The 23,925-nt window shown below is 37.9% G+C and overlaps 1 protein-coding gene across 3 annotated transcripts in view; it reads right to left on the bottom strand.

Moving 5' to 3' along the window:
* Positions 1-10,221: 10,221 nt before the first annotated feature.
* The window catches only part of cpvl (carboxypeptidase vitellogenic like), a 37,050-nt gene continuing 23,346 nt past the window's right edge, over positions 10,222-23,925 (bottom strand). For all 3 annotated transcript variants that reach the window (XM_008117030.3, XM_008117031.2, XM_003224920.4), the window contains 9 exons: positions 23,002-23,060; positions 22,017-22,096; positions 21,237-21,303; positions 18,030-18,152; positions 17,418-17,549; positions 16,227-16,325; positions 15,125-15,298; positions 12,915-13,097; positions 10,222-10,566 (listed from right to left, as the gene is read on the bottom strand). In XM_008117030.3, coding sequence (XP_008115237.1) covers positions 10,438-10,566; positions 12,915-13,097; positions 15,125-15,298; positions 16,227-16,325; positions 17,418-17,549; positions 18,030-18,152; positions 21,237-21,303; positions 22,017-22,096; positions 23,002-23,060 — 1,046 coding nt within the window. In that variant the 3' untranslated portion in view covers positions 10,222-10,437. The remainder of the gene's footprint in view (positions 10,567-12,914; positions 13,098-15,124; positions 15,299-16,226; positions 16,326-17,417; positions 17,550-18,029; positions 18,153-21,236; positions 21,304-22,016; positions 22,097-23,001; positions 23,061-23,925) is intronic.

The following is a 23,925-nucleotide window of genomic DNA, read 5'->3' as shown; positions in this document are numbered from 1 at the left end:
TTCAACTGTGGTGCCCAGAATTGGACGCCAGTGTGATGTTTCGTTGCCAGTGTGATGTTTCTGCTTTTCAGTATTTTATCGATTGGCCATTGCTCTCCTCCCAAGAAGTAAACGTCTTCTGATTTCCTGGTTGCAGTCTGCATCTGCAGTGATCTTCGCACCTAGAAATATAAAGTCTGTCACTGCCTCCACGTTTTCTCCCTCTATTTGCCAGTTGTCAATCGGTCTGGTTGCTGAACCTATAACTGTCATTATAGGTTCCACAAAATTAAATGCCCATCATCCATATATAAATTCTGTGAGATCTGAAATGGTGACTGTCTGCTCTGTCTTCATATACAGTGAAATAGCTGGCTGATGCTCTTCCAGCCTCCTTAATTTCCCCCTGAGTTCAGCAGCTTGTCACGCTGCTTGACAGAGCCAGCCCTGTCCTTCCGCTGCAATGTAAATGGACACCATGCGACCTCCATTCTGCTCCCCTTACTTTGTTCAGATGGTTTCAATCAGGAAAGGCCAGCATGTTGGGCTCTGATAGGTACTTCAAAGGCTTCTTTCCATTTCTTTTGCTGGATGTAGATTGTTCCCAGATCGGTCTAATTTTGGACATACACTCTTTGAGTCTCATCCCCCAATTTAAGAATTTTGCACAAACACCTAACATCTGTAAAGGCAATTCATAAACTCAACAGTATTAATCAAGGCTGTTTCCATCTTCTAAATGCATTGTGTTTTTTAAAAAAAATAAAGGTCAATGCATTTACTAGAGATAAAAAGCACACCACAAGCGAACAATAATTCTCCAAAGCTAAAATGAAACTTCACAGAGATTTCTAGCAAAGTAAGTCTGTACTGGATTGCAGTTAATTTGCTAATCTGATTCTAGGAAACATGTGGCAAGTACTGAATTCATTAGAAGCACTGGGAAGTCGCATGGAGCAGTGTTCTTTTTTAAGCTTTTGTCTAAAAATATTTTTAAATACATTTTACATCTATTATTTCAGCATCACCAAAGTCTCTTCTAACATCAATAACCTTAAAGTTTTGTCCCTTAAATTCATTGTAGGATATGATATATTCAATGGCAGAAACACTCTTTGGTCCAGAAGACTAAACATAATGTGGAGGTGAACAATCAGCAGAAACATGTCTAAATAGTTTTATGCAATGTTTTAACTGTATTTCTAGAGCTTTCTGCTCGCACACTAAACTATATTTATCAGTCTTTCCATGGCATAAAATTAACATAATGACCAACTATGGAGTGGGGGGGGGGTGGATATGTGTAGTCCCGCCCCACAGGGGGAATCCTCCCAGCTGGCTGTGATGTCAGCACTGGCTCCGCCAATCAGCACAAAGCTGGCTCCTCTGGGGTGGGCGTGGGAAAAACAAAGGATTTTATTGTATAAAAATGCATTTCTTATTTGTACAAGTATGTCAGCTTCTTTGAGTATCTTACCACTGACTGTCATCCTTTCTGGCCGGATCGAATAAAGTACCTCGGTGGCTTTTGCTTCAACTGGTGAGATTTCTTCAATTGAGAAATCTGAGCTCTAGCATTTTGTCTTGCCAGGCATGAACTCTGCAGGCTCAGTGCCGGGTCTCATTATCTACTAGTTGAGTCTCGGTATCCACGCACTGGGCTTTGTTATTTGCGATTTGGACCTCAGTATCGGCAAGCTGCTCTAAATTGTTTGATTATCAATTAGACTATAATTTTGGAAACCAGGATTCAAATACCTGCTCAGCCATGGACTTTGGGCTAAGTCACATTCTCTCATTCTCAGAAAAAGCAATGGCAAATTCCTTCTGTCTAAATTCAACCAAGAAACAAACCCTTTAGGGAAACCATACATTAGAAATGACAACAAGAATTTGTTTTAATCTTGTGCTTTTATGATGTCAAAGCAAGACAGATTCCTAATAAGGATGCAAAGGGGGGGGGGGGGGTTGATAGTTTGTTTCGTTTTAATCTCCCAATGCAGGTTTCTGGTCTTTCTAAGTACAGTAGAGTCTCGTTTATCCAACATAAACGGGCCGGAAGAACGTTGGATAAGCGAATATGTTGGATAATAAGGAGAGATGAAGAAAAAGCCTATTAAACATCAAATTAGGTTATGATTTTACAAATTAAGCACCAAAACATCATGTTATACAACAACTTTGACAGAAAAAATAGTTCAATACGCAATAATGTTATGTAGTAATTACTGTATTTACGAATTTAGCACCAAAATATCACGATATATTGAAAACCTTGACTACAAAAATGCGTTGGATAATCCAGAACGTTGGATAAGTGAGTTTTGGATAAGTGAGACTCTACTGTACCTCTGGAAAAACTGATTGAAGAAAAGGGGTTTTGTCCAGATGAATTCATATCATTAAAAAACAGATATAAAGGATAGATCCGTCATGAAAGTAGGAAATCTCAACTAAATGATACACATGTTCACAGTTAAGATTAAAATGAACTGTTCAAGGTCTTAGAAACAATTAGCAATAGTTTGCTTCTATTTATAATAAAGCCACCCCAGTATGTATGCATGTACAGTAGAGTCTCACTTATCCAACATAAACGGGCCGGCAGAACATTTGTATAAGCGAATATGTTGGATAATAAGGAGAGATTAAGGAGAAGCCTGTTAAACATCAAATTAGGTTATGATTTTACAAATTAAGCACCAGAACATCATGTTATACAACAAATTTGACAGAAAAAGTAGTTCATTACACATTGATGCTATGTAATATTACTGTATTTACGAATTTAACACCAAAATATCACGATGTATTGAAAACATTGACTACAAAAATGTTTTGGATAATCCAGAACGTTGGATAAGCGAATGTTGGATAAATGAGACTCTACTGTACTTAGAAAAAGGGAGGGAGGGAGGGAGAGAAGATTTTAAAACTCATTTTGGTATCAAAGTAGCATTATTAGAGGAAGTTAGTGAACAAGATGGATGTACAGGAAAGATCTGAGCTCTTACTTTCAAGACAAAGCTGCAGGAAAAAAGTATCCACCAGAAAATGTCCTTTGGGCTGAAAAATGGGAAGTGAGAAATGGGGAGAGATAAAGCAGTCACACATTTTTCTAATCTACAAAGAATTAGATCACTTGAGCTCCCCCTACTGGCTTTTTAAACAGATACTGTGATTATTTCCTGCTGTTTTACTTAGCAGATATCTTTCCCAGGTGATGGGATAGTGTGTTCCTGTGAGAGGCAGGAGGCTGTGGTGACAGTAGCAGTGCTGCTGGTAGGTTCTTCCATGTCAGATAGGCTTTTACTGAGGAGCCAGACTAACAACTTCATCATACGTGTCTTCGGCAGCATCTTAGAACACTTTCTCCCCACATAGACTTCCAGTGTGGTGCCGTGGATCAACTTGGGTAAAAGCGTCCTATGACACTGCAGCCAAAACATGGGAAGCTTCCCGTGTTCCATTGGAAACAATGAGACCTGTATGGGAGGCAGCTGAACGGGGAATGATATAATGGGGAAGCATCACTGTGGGCGAGATGGGGCGCCAGGATTGCCCCGCTGCCCTGCCAATGGAAGCTGGCAAATCACTCCGCGCAACCTCATTAATGTGATGAGGTCCATAATGTACCAAATAGCAGCAACCGTAGAGAAAGGTGACACTAGCGAAGATTCTCTCATAGATAACAGTTCTGAACTGAAGTTTTACAAAATTATAGAAAAGGAGGATTGAAAGAACAAAAGGTGCAAAGGACTTTATCACACAAACAGTTGTACTACCATTGATAGCAGATAAATATTGTGCAGTTGCCTTCCACATCCTGATAACAACGGTCACCAAAAGTCATGGTGGTTGCAATGCCAGTGTGCCATTCTTATGCCATAAAATCTAAAGCCATTTACTATTACGATCTTGAAAGCTCTCCAGTAGATGTCAGCAGTGCTAACTATCTTGATCTTTTAAGCAACAGCCAAATCAGCTTGTATTGATCAGTTTACCTATAAATCTAATTTTACATCATCTGAATTCCTTCCGTCATTTCTCCTCATTTGTAAAACCGAAGGCAGCCACAGCCGAATGGGAGAAGAGAATGTAAGATACATGGGAAAAAATGATATTTCAGGAATTTGCTGCTGTTTTTCACATCAAGGAAATCATGGTGTTAGGCATGTGGTTTCTCGTAGAGTAGCAAATTCTGCTTAAATCTGTTTTTTCACTTAGCCCATTAAAAGATATAGATACCATCATCCTCTCTCCTTCTGCCAGGCTTATAGCCTAAGTTAGCAGAGAAGAAAGTGTCCTACAGGCAATATTCAGCCATAGATCCCTTTTTGAGTCATGCTTTTGGCTGTAAATACTATGATCCCAGATTTTCTGGATGCAGAAATAGACCCTCTCCAGCTGCAGTTGCCCACTCCAACCTAAGCAAACCTTAACATAATATTCTCGGGAGCAGAAATGTCAGTGTCAACACAACTTTCCAACCAAGGCAAACAGCAGAGCCTTAAATTTGGCCTATCATATATGGAAAAATAAACTTTCCTGTTTACAGAATGAGCTTTGTGATGGCTGCGACAAAATAACATCTTCTGAATATAAGTAAACAGATTTCCAAATCAAGCCAAAGAAACAACGTGAGAAAGTGTTGCCTTGAAGCAGAATTAAACTAACAGCACAGTCATACAAAGTTGGAACTTTGTACCCATCAGCAATGAGTACAAATGACTTTGTTTAGTGTATCCAGTCAAATTTAAATGAGTAAACACACATGAAGAGTTGTCCCATCTAAGCACCTTGGATTTACAACAGCTTAGAGCCAATCCAGGGTATGCTTACTCCAGGTTTTTATAATCAAAAGCAGACTTAGAGGCCAGAGCATTGGAGCAAAATGGGGAAGTGATGCTTAACTCATTTCCCTCCAGCCATTCCCCCCTCAAACCCTCAATCTTTCAATCTTTTCCTTAGGAAATTAACAGAAGAGCCGTCTTCTGAACCAGAGGGTGAGGGGTTAAGCAGTCCATGCCCTTGTTCATTTCTCTTTTCAAATGCATACCATCCCCTGAGGTTGCTTTTGATTAAAACTCAGAAACAGAAAGGAAAGACATTGGCTCTCATGACTGGTTTGGACCTTTGCTTACAAACTATCTACACTGTATTTTTCTAAGCCTGAAAAAAAAATCATGTAATGCAGACAGACTTGGGGCTATTGAAAAGATAAAATGCATAAAAAGACCATAGATTCCCCTTTTACTTCCTTGGAGGCATCATAGGATAATTGTTTTTACAAATAATTAAAATCATCAGTCCCATTTTACAGATGGTAAGTAGCTTATGTAGGTGATTACTGTTTGAAAACTTTCTCAGAAATTCAGTTCAATGCAATCCCCATTTCCATAGAGGGGTATTCTTGGAGTAACGAGAAAACACAATCCTGTTCATCAGTCTACAATCAATGTAACATCTGCCAGGACTTTAAACTAGGGGTCCGCAAACTAAGGCCCATGGGCCGGATGTGACCCTCCAAGGTAATTTACCTGGCCCCCGCCCTCAGTTTTAGATTTAGGCTCACCCAAAGTCTGAAATGACTTGAAGGCACACAACAAAAACAATCCTAATTAACTTGATTATCTCATTGGCCAGAAGCAGGCCCACACTTTCCATTGAAATCCTGATAAGTTTATGTTGGTTAAAATTGTTCTTATTTTTAAATATTATATTGTTCTTTCATTGTTGGGGGGTTTTTTGCACTACAAATAAGACATGTGCAGTGTGCATTGGAATTTGTTCGTAATTTTTTTCAAATTATAATTTTACCTCTTAACAGTCTGAAGGATTGTGGACCGGCCCTCTGGTTAAAAAGTTTGAGGACCCCTGCTTTAAACAGAGGAAGGAAATGAACAGCCTATGAACACAGTGTAGCCATGGTTGAAAAGTTGTTGATGGGTTTCACAAACAAGTAATAAAAAGCCATTCACTGAGGGTTTTCTTTGCCATAATATGTTTCTCATTGCTTTCCTGTATGGCAGAGAGTTGGGCTAGGTGGCCCATGTGGTCTCTTCCAATTCTATTATTCTACGATTGTATAATTCCTCTGAGACTAAGAGAGTGTGATTCAGCCAAGATCAGCCAATGAGTTTCATGGCTGAGCAGGGATTTGAATGTTAGTCTCCAGAGTTGCCATCCAATGCTCAAACCACTACACCGTGCTGGCATAACCAATGCAAACTCTCTTGTTTCATTACTGTTTTCTCTTTCTGCCCAATTTCTATCTGTCTGGCTTTCTACGAGTCTTTTACTTTTTTCCTTTTTCTCTTACTCTTGCTTTTACTGTTCTTTTTGGACTTGCTGCTAAGTTGGTCCTCTGAATCAATAATGGAAAACCATTTAGTAAGAGAGCCAAAGCGGTGCAGTGCTTTGAATGCTGGGTTACGACTCTGGAGAATAGGATTTGAATTCCCGCTCAGCCATGGAAACTTACTGGATGACCTTGGGCTAGTCACTTTCTCACATCCTCAATCAAAGGCAAAACCCCATGATAAATTCGCCTTAGGGTTGCCGTAAGTCAGACACGATTTGAAGTCAGACAACAACAGATTTCCTATAAACAAAACAAAAACTGCTGCCAAAGGGTTCCCATCCACCCTTTCTGGCATCCCTTCTATGAGATGGATTACACCATTAAGAGAATGAATCTAGGAGTGTGACTGAAATATTGAATATAGAAATAAGTTTGTAGCTACTGGAGTATCTAGGATTAATGTTATTGTACTGTTAGCAGAACAATGCATTATTGACTTGGTAACAGTATTGTTGTGCTTATGGAAAACAATTTTTCCTCTTTCCTCAAACGTTTTCAGTTGCATTATACCCTGAAGATTTAAAATAAAAGTTTATTGGCAAAAGATTATTCACTTCATCTTAAGTTTATTATTCTGCAATCCCACACTTTTAGAGAGTAGTTAAAAGTTCTTGGGAGGCTGCATTACTGTTCTGAAGATTTTTTTCCCCTTTTTCCTCCCATTAAAGTCTTTCGCCTTAGAACTGGAAAGTAGTATATTTAACAGGAAAGCACCACAACTCATTCTCTCTCTCTCTCTCTATATATATATATGTGTGTGTGTGTGTGTGTGTGTGTATACACATACATACATACACACACACATACACACATACACTGTATAAGGAAGATCCAGGGCACATTCTCTACTTACTTTAAACAATCTAGTCCAAGAAAGCTATGCCTCATTAAAATAGACTTCACCGGTGACAAAACTGACTAAAATGTAAGTGTTGAATAAAATGTGGAATTTCCTGAAGTTCAATGTGGATGGCATATAGTCAGGCGATAATAGTTTTAAATATTTTAAGAATCAAGAATCTTCTGCTGTTCATATGGTGGAAGAGCTGGAGATAGCGTATTTACTCAAATCTAATGCTTACCTTTTTGGCTAAATTACCTTCCCAAAATTAGGGTGTGCATTAGATTTGTGTAATATGGTAATGTTATTGATGAGCCAAAACAAAAGGAGAAGCTACTTCAGAAGCACCTAGAGCTCCTATTTTAGGGATATGATCTTTATTTTAATTGCTATAGCTTAATGCTATGCCATGCTGGGATTTGTAGTTGGGGTTTTTTTTTATTGTGTCAGAAGCGACTTGAGAAGATACGAAAGTTGCTTCTGGTGTGAGAGAATTGGCCATCTACAGAGATGTTGCCCAAGGGACACCCAGATGTGTTACCATCCTGTTGGGAGGCCTTTCTCATGTCCCCGCAAGCTAGCGCTGACAGAAAGGAGATCACCCAGTCTTGCAGATTTGAATCGGCAACCTTCAGTTCAGCAACCTGAAGGTTTTCTTTTCAATTGCTGAAAGCTTTGGTGTTCAAACACTTTTTAAAAAGAGGGAATTATATGCATGTAGCCACTGTAATATGCACCTTTTTGGGCCAAATTACAAAAAGTATTTTTTGCCACTGCCAGCTAATCTTTTTTTTTTTTTTTTTTGGTTTCAGGGTTTTGAAACTTGAGGTGCACATCAGATTTGATGGCTTATTAGACTTGAGTAAATACAGGTAGTTAACTTATTCATTACAGTAACCAAGAGTTCCTTTGCTTTCTTCATTACATCTTCAGGCCAATTCTTCTCAGCATCGGGAACTCTGTAACTGAAGGTCTGGTTTTCAACATGAGCAGATTTCTTTATTACTTCCTTGTTTAACGATTCAATAAAACAGGACCAATTTTCAAGAACTGGTTATAAAAGAAAATACAGCACAGAGAGAAATGGCTGCAAATATTCAACAAAAGAAAGATGTATATGCTAATTACCCATCCACATTCTGGAGCATTTATTTTACATCTAAGCATACAAGGCATCACATTAGGAAGAATTTTGTTAGCTGACCCCTGTGGTTTCATGGTAAAGTCTGAAACAGTACAGTAATGTAACACAGGTTCAAGTCCATTGGCTTCATAAAGAGAAAAGCCATTAGGTCCCTTAAACTAGTGCTTCGATATTAATTAATACATTTAATGTCCAAAGTTTTATACAGGGAACAGCATATCCAATTTTCATCCATAGAAGACTATTTCATTGTACATTATACTATTATTGGAGCCTCCGATAGCTCAGCGTGTTAAAGCGCTGAGCTGCTGAACTTGCAGACCAAAAGGTCCCAGGTTCAAGTGCGGGGAGCGGAGTGAGCGCCCGCTGTTAGCTCCAGCTTCTGCCAACCTAGCAGTTCGAAAACATGCAAATATCAGTAGATCAATAAGTACTGCTGCGGCGGAAAGGTAACGGCTTTCCATGCAGTCATGCCGGCCACATGACCTTGGAGGTGTCTACAGACAACGCCGGCTCTTCGGCTTAGAAATGGAGATGAGGACCAACCCCCAGAGTCGGACACGACTGGACTTAACGTCAGGGAACCTATTGGTGAAAAATAAGAATTAAAGATCCAACTGCATGATGAATGGTTCAAGTGAGCCTGACCAAGTTCATTTTGACAATAGTTGCCATCTTCCTGTGGTCTGTATTGTTTGCTGAGTTCTGTCTTTTGTGCTATGCTCGAAATTCTATAATTGCAATAGTATCTGGCCAAGGCCAACAAGCTGGAGATATTTTATACATGATACCAGATTCTGAGAACATCTTCAACAAACAAGCTGTCCACATACTGTGCTAGTCACATAGACCTCAGCACCTTATGTATATCAAATAAATATGGCTCTTTCATTCAATGAAATGCCCTAGATAGATCGCCAATCTACATTTTCTTATGAAGTACAGTTTCCCCACTTTCTCCAGCTAGAAGAACTTATCTAACAAACTAAAGGTGGTCCTGTTAGTTGGAGTCATGCCTGTGTCCAGTTGTATTCATTGCAAATAGTTAATTTAACATAAGGTAAAGGTTTTCCCCTGACGTTAAGTCCAGTTGTGACCGACTCTGGGGGTTGGTGCTCATCTCCATTTCTAAGCTGAAGAGCCGGCGTTGTCAGTAGACACCTCCAAGGTCATGTGGCCGGAATGACTGCATGGAGCGCTGTTACCTTCCTGCCGGAGCGGTACCTATTGATCTACTCACATTTGCATGTTTTTGAACTGCTAGGTTGGCAGAAGCTGGGGCTAACAGCGGGCACTCATTCCACTCCCGGGATTTGAACCTGGGACCTTTTGGTCCGCAAGTTCAGCAGCTCAGCACTTTAACACACTGTGCCACCAGGGGGCTCTAATTTAAAATAAAATTATAAAATAATTAATTTTAAAATCTATTGTACAATAAGGTTTTAAATCTCTAACAATTTAAACAGTGCAATTACTTATTACTCATTGCATACTCAGGAGGTATGCTTTTCTTTCCATTCTTTTCTAAAGATGAAACTTCTGCTTTGACAATGTCTTTATTTTGCCAGTGGAAATACTTAGGGGATGATGACAGAAATTGGCAATAGATTAGAAGACGGGGGTTATATGTTATGATGGCTCTTACATCTGGGTTAACATCATACAAACCACCATAAGAAAGACAAAGAGAACTGAAGCCAGCGCCTCTTACAGTCTGTGAAGGCATAAAATGTCAGGAGAAATCAAGACAAAAGCTAAAATTACCTAAAAACGCTGACCTCAGCCTCCCCTAGGCCCAATGCCTCCCATGCCCAGAAATGCAGAGGAGACTACAGTTCAACCACTTCTACAGAATAGATTAGGCCAAAAGATTGACTCCAGAAATATGCCAGGTAGACTGAAGTAATTTTTTTATTATTTATGAAACTGAAGCAAGGTTTGATCCACTCCCCACCCTCCACCCCCCAAAAGTATACCTTATTAACATTTGCAGCAAGAACATAAACTACATTATATTACTTTATTCTCCAGTGCTACTGATTTGACCTTTTGGTCAAAGTTTCTCTATAAGTCAGTGAGGTCTGTTACAAATTTTGAAGTCTGCTGTGCTCAAGCTGAGTTTTCGGCAAGGTTTTCATTTGATTTCCATCCTTTTCCTGAGATAAATCTATTCATCATATCCAATGTTCTTTCTGGTTGGTCATATGGCAAGATGTGCCCTCCACCTCGAACAATGACCTGCAGAAAAAAACAAAACAAAAACAAGAATTAATGGATAAGATGGATATCATCAGAAAGAGAAAAAATACTGTTCCAAAACATTCAAGGTTTTTATCCCCAGGGCTATTGTACCTGCATTGATCCCAATGAATGTGTAGGTGCTGTCATCCCGCTGTATTCATGGATTCAACTATCCACAGTTATAAAATATTCCTCACTTCCACCAAAGACCAAATCTTGATTTTGTCGTTGCATAACATTTTACTACGTCATTATAAATAAGGTAACTTGAGCATCCATGGATTTTGGTAGCCATGGGAGGTCTTGAAACCAAACAGAAGTGAATGCCAAGAGACTATGTACTTTCCTTTTTTTTAACTGCAGTTCCCATATTCCCTAACTCAGTTAGCATCAGGCTAATAGTATGAGGAATTTGAATTGGACCTAGGAGATTGTTCAAATCCCAATTCACTCACACGGAGTCCTACAGTAGCATTCAGCATGCCATTTAAAACACAGTATCATCCCTCAGTTGAAGTGTGATATCTAGTCTAGGCTAGTCACAAATGAAATAAACTGTTACATTTCTGTCAGAAGCAGTGAAGTGCTGCAAAATATGTGTTTGGTCTGAAAACACAGATTTTAAAATGTGTTAAACCACACTGCGTTACTAATATTTCTAATTTCCGGATTCACTCATTCAAATATTTGAATTGTTGAAGGCAATGTCTTCGAGGTCATTAAAGAGAAGAACTTCACTAGAACCAACAAAACCTGAAGCCTTGCAAATTAAATAAGTTATATGTCTATCTCAACTAGTGACTTCTGTGGAAGGGTTAGACCTCAGCAACTATTACAAGCATGTACAAATGCAAAGACATCCTCAATTATTTGCTTTGCTTAATGCAAAACCATGTCACAATATATAATAATAATAAATCTGGCTGAAAATAATAATAATTAAAAATTTATCAATATGTATGTTGTTCCTGATTTCAATGGCTATTAAATTTTTGTTTTCTTTTTTATTTCACCCTTCTTCCTAGAAACTCGTGTGTGTTTCCCCCTGCACTTACAATCACAATGACTTAGGCTATCCAACTTTGGCCAAAAGAAAGTTATATCCCTAGCTAGTAGGTTCTTAATAGCTGAAGATTTTTGGTATTCTAGTCCAGTGATTCTTATGCTATAAGATATGGGGGACAGAATATTTGTCCTCCACTGTGTAAGGGACTGTAACCATATTTGCTTCCATTGACTCTCCAGGAACAAGCACTAGATAAATCAGAGACAGTACCAGTCTGCAGACCACCACCTTGAGTTGTCAAAAAATCCAATTTTTTGAACAATGGTTAAGATACAAAAATATCTCTTTTTTACATAACATGTTCAGAAGCAATACATTATCCATAGGACTCAAAACTGGGACTCAAGGTGGTCATAAGTTCTCAAGCAGAGGTCTCTGTCATCATCTTCATCCCCTTTAATGCCAGGGACTGGAATAGGAGCTTTCACTGAATTATGGTCCTTCCTTCTACTAATGTTAGCTCAACACAAGTTCAGATTTTATGGTGGCATTTTTCCTCACACCAGGACAAGATGTGGTAATTGATGTGAGACATAACACTCATTTTACTTTGGCTTTGGGAGCTGTTAGAACCACAAGTACTGGCTGTACTTCACATCCTCCCAGACAGCTCACCTCTCCCTAACCCATTGGCTGCCATGGCTAGACACTGCTAAATGTTCCATGGAGATTTGCAGTGCCATTCCAGGCTTCGGTGTGAACCTCAAATGCTGAACTATTATATACATACAAAGAAGGCTTCAGTGAAAATAGCGAACAGTTGCATTTTCGTCTTTCTGAATTAAGTTTCAAAAAGGACAGACAATACTGAAGAGAAATTAGTCAGGAGAATTCACAGGCCCAAAATCCAAACATGATCAGAATATGATAGCATTTGCTATCACTTTAATGTCCTTAATGTTAGTGTACCTTCTGTTTGTACATCTTCAAGAGATAAAAAGGAAACTTATCTCTAGACTGTTAAAGCTTTATCTGGCAGCTCAGACACTGTCATCACAACCTGTTAAGCTTTTTATAGATACAGTAAAGTCTCACTTATCCAATCCAGGCCAGCAGAACCTTGGATAAGCGAATATCTTAGATAATACAGAGGGATTAAGGAAAAGCCTATTAAACATCAAATTAGAGGAAGCCTTCAACTTCATGCTTTGTGTGGGCTCGTACAGAAGAATAAAACTATCTGATGAGATACTCAAATTAGTCAGCCAGCCAAAATTCTTGTTTGAACACGGAGACTTTGAAAGTACAGTTTCTATGCCTTCTGAGATTTTCTCCTTACCTGATAGAATTCACCTGTTTGCCGTACATAGCCAGCTACATCTTGATCTTTAGAACAGATTTTCCATACAAATCTCTCTGCATTCTTGTATTCTTTTGCTCTGGCCCATGGCACAGTAGGAAGGAATCGTTCTGTCAGTGGGGCTGCCACAATGATATCAAGTTGTCCACTGTACAAGAGAACCTGGAAGGCATGTACAAGTCAACTAACTATGAAGTTCAGATAAACAAGACCTGAGGGCAGGGAGAAATCTCACAAAATCAAGTTTCATTTGATGGTTTGAAAACAATGAAACGGCAAAAAAACAAGGATAAATAATAGATAACCAAATGGTCTTAGCCTGAAACACAGGCATTATACTCAAGTGAAAGACACTAAATGAACAGAGAAACCTGAAAAAGTAAGCATAAATCTGATTATTGTATATGTTTAAAGGATGTGTGAAATCTGAAATTGCAGCTATAATGTCTGAGATGTGGCAACTTTCTGTTTTCTTGTCTCTTCTCACAGGTTATTAGAATACAAACAAGAGTGAAGTCTTCAGCCATCTGACTTGCAATGTTTAGGAGTTTGAGTGAGAAAGAGTTAGGACTTCATCCCATGTGTTAAGAAAAGTGTTTGGGATCGTTGTTTCTCCCTTAATGTTCGCAAATCCCCGTTTTGAAATTAAATTGATGATTTTCCTACCCTATCATATAGATTCTCTCTTTCCACTTTCTTTTCTAATTATCCGTTTCCCTTCTTATCATGCTGGAGACATATTTCTCCTCCCACTGTCTCCTCTCCCATTCTCTTTGGATGTTACAATTTGTCTTTATAAATACAGATAGCTCTGTTTATAACTCAGATGTTTACCTATTCTGACTTACAAACAAATTCAACTCAAGAAGAAACCTACAGAACCTATCTTATTCATAACCTGGAACTGCCTGTACAAAATTTTCCAATCACACCATTTGTCTGAATTGCTTACTAAACTGCTACTACAACATATTGATAAAAGTAGAGCAAATGGTGTGGCAAGATGGATAAAAGGTGTGTCATAAAATAAAGCTTTCTCTGAAGAGTTTCAGCTGTAAGTTATAACTGCTGCCTATTTTTGACCCGTTCCTTTCCCTTGCTCAATGGCAATTTGATAATAATCCTAGACACAGAAACTGTTACAGGTCTTTCAATAAAAGGTTCTGGCCAGGTTTCTAAAGCAATCCCAATTGCACTTTAAGTACCAAGCACACTACTTTTAGTCTATAAGTTACACTCTTTTGAAAAAGTCTGAAAACCCCCAGCACTCCTTCCTGTGTAGCTACCGCATGCCAGACCAAATTCTTCTCAAATGCTATATAATGAATTATGTGTATTATTATTCCCCATTTGGTTTTGGTTCATGGAGAAGCAAAGGAGTTATTTTATTTCTTTTACATCTTTAAAAAGGAGCATAAACTTCATTCAAATATCTATAATATACATATATATTCATCCTTTTCCATAAAATACCAGGCATTTCATTTCTCCTGCATTACCTCTTAACACTATAGAATCTGCAAAATCAACACACCTCTGCCTTGGGATATAAAACAGCCTAACAGTTCAGAAACTTACAAAGCAAGTGCTTCAATGTAGAAAGCTTTTCTACCAAGTCACAAAATACACCATATCTACACTGAGGCCATATGCAACTGAGGCCTTCCAGATGTTTTGAGCAAATAAGTCCCAATAGCACATGTTAGCAAGGACAATGGTATGGAATTTGTGCCCAGGTAGGCAAAAACTGGCCATCCTTGCTTTATTTTGTCATGACTGTTATATTCCCAAGACAGTATTACGTGACACAGTATTTCCCAGGAGGCAAAAGTGACAAGAGTTTTTGTGCATTTTCTTTTTAAATGGTGTTGCACAAATCCATCAAATTATCTTGAAACATACCCTTCAACTTTAATTCTACTATCACCAACAAATATGTAAGCAATAGCTCAACAAAGCAAATCTTTTAGAAGTAAACAATAAGCCACAAAATCATATTCATCACTACATATTACAAAAACAAAGCATTCAGCAAACTGATGCTGGTTCACACAACCATCTTCAAAATTGGATAAAATGTTGAACGCAAGTCAACATTGTCATAAGAATTATTATAATTTAATTGTTAGAACATTCCAATTTTATTTTGCAGATGGATGACACAAAATCAGAATATTTGAAGAATTTACCCTGTAGTTATCCATTAGGACAGCCAACCAAGGCTTTATTGTCTTCATCACATCCTCAAGCAAATGCTTTTCAACTTCAGAGCCATCATGGAAGGTAAGGTTTCCAACATGAATAGCTTTCCTTACTTCTGCCAATGCCAAGAACGCTCCAAAATATTCCTGATCTTCAGGCTCCTTTTAGGAGAAGGAGGCAAGGACAAAGAAAAATAGCTGAAAGCTGCATACCCTAATAATCCATCAATATATCACAAAAGCAATAAGTTGACCACTGCAGTTTCATGTTTAAATCTGGAACAAAGAAGCACTTCTTAGCTCCTTTATGGAAAAGCACATTAGGTACCAATGGCACTTTAATATTGCATTGCTTTTGTTGTTAGCTACTTTGGGTCTCTTTTTAAGAGAGACAAAATGGGATGGAGATAACAACAATAATTCTTTCTTGATCAAATCAAATGGGCCAAATAGTGCAGCATTTTGTTACCAATATGGTTTACAAGCAGGTTTCACAAATAGGGCATGAAGGCAACAACTGTCTCCTGCTTTTGTATGTTCTTCTCAATAGGGGCATTTCATGAAGCTATCATGGCTAACAGAGACAGATGAACCATCCAATTGCTATTTAAAACGATCCGTGCTAAGTCTTCTCTTTCAGTAATTGAAGAGAAGGATGTTGATATAAAAAGAGACGCAGCCATTCAAACTGACTTTGTTACTGTATAGCTGCCAGAAGTTGAATCTTCCTTATGCTGCCTTGGCAGTAGATGTGGAATTTCTTATCCATTCCTTGAAATGGGAAAACCCTTGACTACGTGCTTTGTTTTAAGGCAGTGGTTCTCAACCTGTGGGTCCCCAGGCCTACAACTTCCAGAAATCCCAGCCAGTTTACCAGCTGGAGACCCCAAGATTGAGAACCACTGTTTTAAGGCAAAGAAGTGAGATCTGGAATTTTAGTTGGGGGGGGGGGGGGGACACAGGATACCTGCACTTTGCTTTTAACAGAATGTCAATTCATAATACCCATCAAAATTGTTATGAATAAAATATTCCTTTAAAATTACAATTCAAAATGCTTAGTTTTTATCATGTGCAAGGGGTTAATCACCTGGCATTGCAGAAAGTTGAAGTAGTTGCTACATCCGGTAACATTCTGAACGTAGGGAGGACTTTCTGTCTGATCACCATTCAACAGAAAATCAAATACCTGTAAAAATGAAGAAACGAAATATAGTACAAAACTCAATGCATTGAATCCAGACTTAAGTCATTTTTTGAGCCTAACCACACTTACATTGATTTCTATAGGTCTGGCCTATATCTAATTAAGTCCAATTCCAACCAAGTGTTAGTGATAGGGAGCGTACTACGCCCTATTGAAGCAGCTCCACTGGCTGCCGATAAGATTCCCGGCTCAGTTCAAAGTGCAGGTTATTACTTATAAAGTTCTACATGGTTCGAATCCAGCCTATCTTCATGATTGCATTTATCCATATGAACTAATGCGAACTCTAAGATCTGTTGGGGAGGCTCTCCTCTTGGTCCCGCCAGTCACAGATGCAGGTGAAATGTCAGCAGAGAATGCTGCTGGAATACGCCCATACAGCCCCAAAATACTCACAGCAACCCATTACACCACACTTTTTCCAGTGGATAGATAGGACATCTCTGCTGCATAATAATATGAATTCCAAAGACTATTTTCAAAATCATCATTCTGCAAAATGCACAACTTCCATTAACTCAAAAGCAGCTGCATGCATTAAAAAAGATGGATCTGTGATGCTGCACTGATATGGTGCGACACAGACTAAATAGACATCCAAAGGGGGGAAAACAGAAATGTGAGCTTTTCAGATCCATTTGTGAGATGTGTGTTTGTGTGTGTGCGTGTGCGTGTGTGAAATTGGAACCTCAATTCATGTATCAAAAGGATTGTGTGTATGTGCAGAAAGTTGCAACAAATTCAAAGATTGCATCCCTTGGGATTTCCTGGGGATAAAATAAACCTTTTGGGCATTTGAGCATGGACTTGGAGAAACTCAAGCAACTCATGAAAGAGCTGCTTGTGTAAACACATGCTAAGGCACTCAATTTTGAAAAGCAGCCAAGGTAAATTTTGCAAAACGTTGGATACCGATTGTTTTTCCCCATTAGACCTCCTCCTTTTCTTGCACCTTCTGCTGCTATATAAATGAATGCTACTTTCTACATCAAGCTTTTACTCTCCATTCTTCCTCCTTCTGTGTTCAGATGGTTTTAATTGCTGAAGGCCAGTATGTGGGTCTTTAATACATACTTCAAAGGCTTCACGCCATTTCTTCTGCTTGATATAGATTACTCCCAGCTCTGTCTGATTCTCAATATAATCCCTCTGCGTCTCATCCACCAAGCCAATTTGATACAAGAACTGTGGATAGCCACCCAACATCTGCAAAGGAAATAGAGGCAACAAAAAACATTAAGATTATTCTTATTTGAAATACTTGGGACTAGAAGTGTTTTTGTATATATGTACATGAGATATCTTGAAGATGGGACACAAGTCTAAACATGAAATTTATTTGTTTCATATGCACACCGTCTGAATGAAATGTTATGTGTAATATTTTTCATAATTTTACACATGAAACCAAATGTGTGTGCACTGAATTATCAGAAAGTAAAGATGTCACTATCTCAGCCTGTCCAATGGCAACACCCTGACAACAAAGGTGTCACTATCTCAATGCTGTCAGACTAAATGCTGAGGTCAATATTATTCGCCCCAGATTGATAATTTTGGAATATTTCAGCTTTGTGAACCAGGAAAGCCACTTGGGATAGGGTTTGTTTAGCATTCAGTTTGAGAATCACAGCTCATTTGTATCTACAGACAAGTAAAAATATTTACAATGAACAAAAATCATACCAATTCAGGGTCACAGAGACCATCTCCAATGGCAATACCCTTGAAGTTAATCTTAATCTTCGCTGTAGGGTTATGAGTATGAATATAGTAACCGATGGCAGGCACATACTTTCCTGCATAAGACTAAAGGTAATGAAGAAAAGTCAATAAATATTAGCTTCCATGTAGTAGTATCATCTAAAAGCATTCAATGATGTTTATGCTTCTCTAGGAACAAATTCACAGAATCATAGAATCATAGAATTGGAAGAGACCTCATGGGCCATTCATTCCAAACCCCTACCAAGAAGCAGGAAAATCACATTCAAAGCACCCCTGACAGATGGCCATCTAGCCTCTGCTTAAAAGCCTCCAAAGAAGGAGTCTCTGCCACACCCCAATTATAATGGAGGTATAACCGTCTCTCAACTAGAATTAAAACATAACGTATGTTAGCAATCAGTATCTAGCAATGAACTGCTTTGCAGTTACCAAAGAATTCTGTTTCCAATACAAAAAGGAAGCTCACTTTTTGGCAGGATACATTTCTCAATGAATTGCACTACCCAAACAAGCATTACTGGAAGAAGGCAGTAAACAAAGTTGTATAAAATTTAAGCTCTTAATTGTAAAATCAATGCTGTCAGACTAAATGTGGACGCCAATATTATTCGCCCCAAATACTCTGTGGACCAAACAATAAGAAAAACAGAAAAATCAGAAACATAACAAGCCACTGGGCTGAAAAGTCACATCACATGTGCTCCCCCTGGCGGCTGTTTTATGAATATTATTTCTTATTCACTAATCACTAATCATCACTAATCACAACATATGCCTATTTTCATCCAAGCATCTACTAGCTATAGAGAACCTATGTATTTATTATTTACTTCATTTCTATCCTGCTTTTCTCCACCCCAAAGGGGACTCAAAGCTGACTCTGACTATAATTTGAAATGTGAGCACTGAGATTATCTTAAGCTTAGTCTTTAAAAGTTTCTCTTTTCGACTCTGATTTTAATTTAATTGTAACACTGACTGCACTTTTTCAAACTCCTTTTTGTGCAGGAAGTCATTTTGAACTGCACCTTGATTTTCTCTTCGGATAAATAACATCCAGCCAGAGCTCTGCAAATGACTCCTAGGATGATTTTTAAGATTACAGGAGACAATATGCTCTATTACAGTGGTATTCATCCTATGGGTCCCCAAGTATTTTGGTCTACAATTCCCAGAAATCCCAACCAGTTTACCAGTTGTTAGGATTTCTGGAAATTGAAGGCCAAAACATCTGGGGACCCACAGGTTGAGAACCACTGATCTATAACCAGAACAGGGAAAATGCAAACCCATAGCCAAAATCCTGTATGAAAACTACATTTTCATAACTGGACTTATGTTATTGAAGTTTTGCAACATCTAATACAGAACTGCTATTACATTACTGTTTAGCAGAGCTGGGAAAAGCCCAGTTGCACAATGAAAATGAAGCACATCAGGGAGTCTCTCTATTGACCCAATAAGCATATCTGCAATACACTAACAAGATTTCTTACCACTACTTAGCTAAGTACACATTAAATAATAATTAACTCGGGTGTTCTGCATTATCATCAGAACCTGGTGCGTTAACAGAAACAATGTGACAAATTGTGTAACGGGAGGAAAAAGGAATGGAATAAATACAATATTCAAAGACTACATTAAAACCCAAACTGTTTGCACAAGGAGGCAGACCTTTTTGGTCTTTACAGAGAACTTGGATTATCTGCTGCTGCTGCTGCTGATAATAATAATAATAATAATAATAATAATAATAATAATAATAATAATAATTATTATTATTATTATTATTATTATTATTATTTATTTGTATTCCGCTCTATCACCCCAAGAGGACTCAGGGCGGATTCCAGCATACACAAACACAAAGGCAAACATTCAATGCCAAGAAACAACCATAACACAGGTAAAGGTAGAAATGGAGATGGGTGGTACTCATCTCCATTTCTAATCCAAAGAACCAGAATTTTCCATAGACACCTCCCTATGTCATATGGCCGGCATGACTGCATGGAGCGCTGTTACCTTTCCACTGAGGTGGTACGTATTGATCTACTCACATTTGCATGTTTTCGAACTACTAGGTTGGCAGAAGCTGAGGCTAACAGCGGGAGCTCACCCTGTCTCACGGATTCGAATTGCCAACATTCCAGTCAGCAAGTTCAACTCAGCAGTTTAACCTGTTGCATCACCACTTTTATATACTTGCTTTTATTATTTTATCCAGCAATAGTCAGTCTGTGCAGTTGTGCCCACATCGGAATATACATTCCAATAAAACTGATGAAAACTACCAAAGACTGAACGCAGATACACCTTGAGAAGGACAAATTGACATTATAAAAGACAAAAGGCTACAACCCTAAACATTTCCAAGAGCTATAGAATATAAACCACTTCTTCAAATACTTCTGATCAGATAGAATTACAGAGGCTCAATAGATAAGCATCTTCAATGTATAAGTGTATAAGTTTTGTTTTCAAGGTCAAAGTTTCTATGCAATAAAGCACTTATACAAGTCATTTCAAGAAATTACCTTTAATACTAAAAACTGATCATGACAAAGAAAAATGATTACAACAATTACTATAGTTTGCCCCTAACAAATAAAACATATGACATGCTGTTACCTGGAGTAGGGTCTCTTGACTATTTTGGTTTTTCTTTGCTAGAAACAATAGAAATCATGCCAGTAATGCTGAAACATAGATGTGTCTAATCCTTTCTTCCCATGCTATTTATAAAAATTGCTATTAGCCCCATAGCAAACAGGATTAACCACCTAATATAACTGGTGAAGATTTTTCTTCATCTGATTCAGGTCCTTTTTATCTCATTTTATGTTCCAAATTGGTTTTTACTGTTATTGTATTGCATTTGTATTCATGCCTGATTTTATTGTGTCTTATGTATTTGAATATGCTGTTTTATCTGTGTTACTCTGTTTTATTGTTCTCGGGTTTTGCCTTGTGTTAGCTGCCCCGAGTCCCTATGGGGAGATGGAGGTGAGATAGAAAAATAAAGTAGTAGTAGTAGTAGTTGTTGTTGTTGTTATTATTCAAACAACATTTATTTATGTTCATCAATTTATTTCCACTCATTTAGAACATTGGGGTTACAATTTAAATACTTTCCTGGAAATGAAACTTATCTAAACTTACTTCTCCTGTTGCATAGAAGTCATTTTTCTGATAATCAGGAAAGAGCTGGAAAAACTGGACAAGGGCACTGAAATACAATCAAAATACAGATAACCCAGTAACACAGAGACAGGAGTCAATGAAATCTCTATTCAGCTACTACATTCAGTTTAGACAAAGGCATCATAAAACTAGCCTTCTGTTTTCTATTTCTTAATAAATCTAAGAAATGATTTTTTTTCTGGTGAGAAAATTGAGTTTCCCATAAATGTAATACTGAAATCTCCTTGAAATAAAAGTAGATAAGCAGATATAATTTCCAGAATAACATGTGCAAGTGTGAGTCAGTATGATGAGCCAATGCAGTGTAGTGGTTTGACAACTGGACTATGATTCTGGAGACATGATATCAAACCCTTATTCAGCTATGGAAGCTCACTGGATAACCTTGGGCAAATCACATGTTGCCAACTTCAGCGGAAGACAAAAGAAAATCCTGTCTGAACAAATCATGCCAATAAATCTCCATGATAGGCTTGCCTTAAGTTTGCTTTAAGTTGGAAAGCTTCTCCGTATCTGAACCACCCCCAGCCCCATCCTCCATGTTGACAGCTTTCTGGACAACCTAAAGAAAATGTTTATAAAAGAATTTATATAAAGTGAAAAGGAAAATTACTCCAGAGGCTCAAAAGACTCAGCTCTCCAGTAGATGTCAGCAGTGTTACTAGCATTTACTGAAATTAAAATGGGAAAGACTTCCCCCAAAAGCCTCAGAAATTCATCCTGGATTGACTGATTTACCTATATAAATCTCTTCCAACATCATCTTGGTTTTCTGCATATCCTCTATCGTCATTTGTAAAACTGAAGCCAGTTCCAACCTGATAAGATGAGAGGAAACAATTAGCTCCCAACTCTCTGCTACTATCTTTCACATCAAACCAAATTATACATTTCTTAGGCATGTAGTCTCTTCCATACTATAATACACAAGCTTTAAGTCTGTATTTAAGCTGTTAAGCATTTAATTCCACATACAAGTCAATTAAGAAATACGTCCCAGCGGGACATACTCTCAGATAAGTTGGGGTAGTGCCTTCTGGTAGTTTTCCAGTCTAAGGGCTTATCTACACTGGTATTGAAACAGAAGTTACTTTTGGACTTCTAGAACATGGGAGATACATATATAAACTTGAGTCAAGGACAGATACTTTTGTCTCACCAAAAGACAGAGTGGAAATCATGCACCCTCTCCAGACATTGCTGGACTACAACCCCAAACAGCTCAAGCCAGCAAATGGTGAGAAATGCTGGAAAATGCAGTTTTATAAAATCTGGTAGGAGGTATTATTTCCATTCCTAATTTACGAAGCGGACATGGCCAACTATCAGCCGCAGGGACATGAACTTAAAGAGTGGTGGGATGTATATTTTAGAGATCATACATACACTCTTGGTTGCTTTGTCATTTTGGAGTCACATTTAGCTAAGTCTATTTCTGTCAAGTCAGAGTAGGTCTCCTGGGGGGGGGGGGGGGGGAGTCCAGGAGACTGTGGACACTATAGGTCCCTGGGAGAATATATAGTCATAGACCACACTGCCTGCCTGATTTAATATAGAAAGTGACTCATTCGTTACTTAAAGTCAAACACATCAATCTAAAACATCAAACTTTGGGCAAAGATAAGATTCAATACCAGGAAAATTAATTTAAATTAGAACAACACATTTTAAAAAGTTTATACAGTGAGAGTATCTCAAGTCAGATGGCTGATTTTTAACTTACCGGGTTGTCAATGTAGAGCATGGAAAACTTAGATGTCCACGGAAATTTTCGTTCAGACACTATTAAAATAAAATTTAAAATTCTAAATAAGTTTTCAGATCTTGCATAATTACTGAATGATGAATTTGGAAGACCGAAATAAACTACTGGTATTGAGAAGAAGCCAAATCTTCTAAAGATAATGCAGTGGTATATGTTGTTGATCAAGTCTCCTGGCTCCATTGTCAATCACATTATGTGTTTTTCTGTACTGAAAACATGTTTACTGTGCAGAAAGTTCATGGAGGCTGTACAAGAAACATTTATTTCCTTTGTAACATTTTCAACTGTTGATAATTCAATTGTATTCTAGTAGATTTCTTTTGAACATTTATGTGTATGTTAAGGTTATATATGAAAATAATGTATTAGAATTGATTGCAACATAGATTTCCATTGCTAACACCCTATCTTCTTTTTACTGATTAAAGAATTAACATTTTCCTAATGGCATCCTAAGAAGATGTAATATGGAAAATGTGCATCCACTTGGTTCAGTATTTAAAAGTACATGGTAAGGCTATTACTGGCCCTTTGATATTAAATGTAAAATCACCCTGCATCATAAGATGTATTTTGAATAGAAAATAAAAATAAGAAACCCAAATATTTCAGAAAGATTTAGCATCAACATTATAGCGAATTTGTTGTTAAAAACATTACATATACTCTGTTTTGTTAAATTGAAAGGAAGTCACTATGATGCAGTGGCCTGAATGTTGGACTCTGACTCTGGAAAATATGGTTTGACTAAATACAGTAGAGTCTCACTAATCCAAGCCTCGCTTATCCAAGCCTCTGGATTATCCAAGCCATTTTTGTAGTCAATGTTTTCAATATATCATGATATTTTGGTGCTAAATTAATAAATACAGTCATTATAAC

Source organism: Anolis carolinensis, chromosome 6 (assembly GCF_035594765.1).
Source record: "Anolis carolinensis isolate JA03-04 chromosome 6, rAnoCar3.1.pri, whole genome shotgun sequence".
NCBI classification, from domain to species: Eukaryota; Metazoa; Chordata; class Lepidosauria; order Squamata; family Dactyloidae; genus Anolis; species Anolis carolinensis.
The sequence above is the reverse complement of the archived record's forward strand: the minus strand, read 5'-3'. Positions and strand labels throughout refer to the sequence as shown.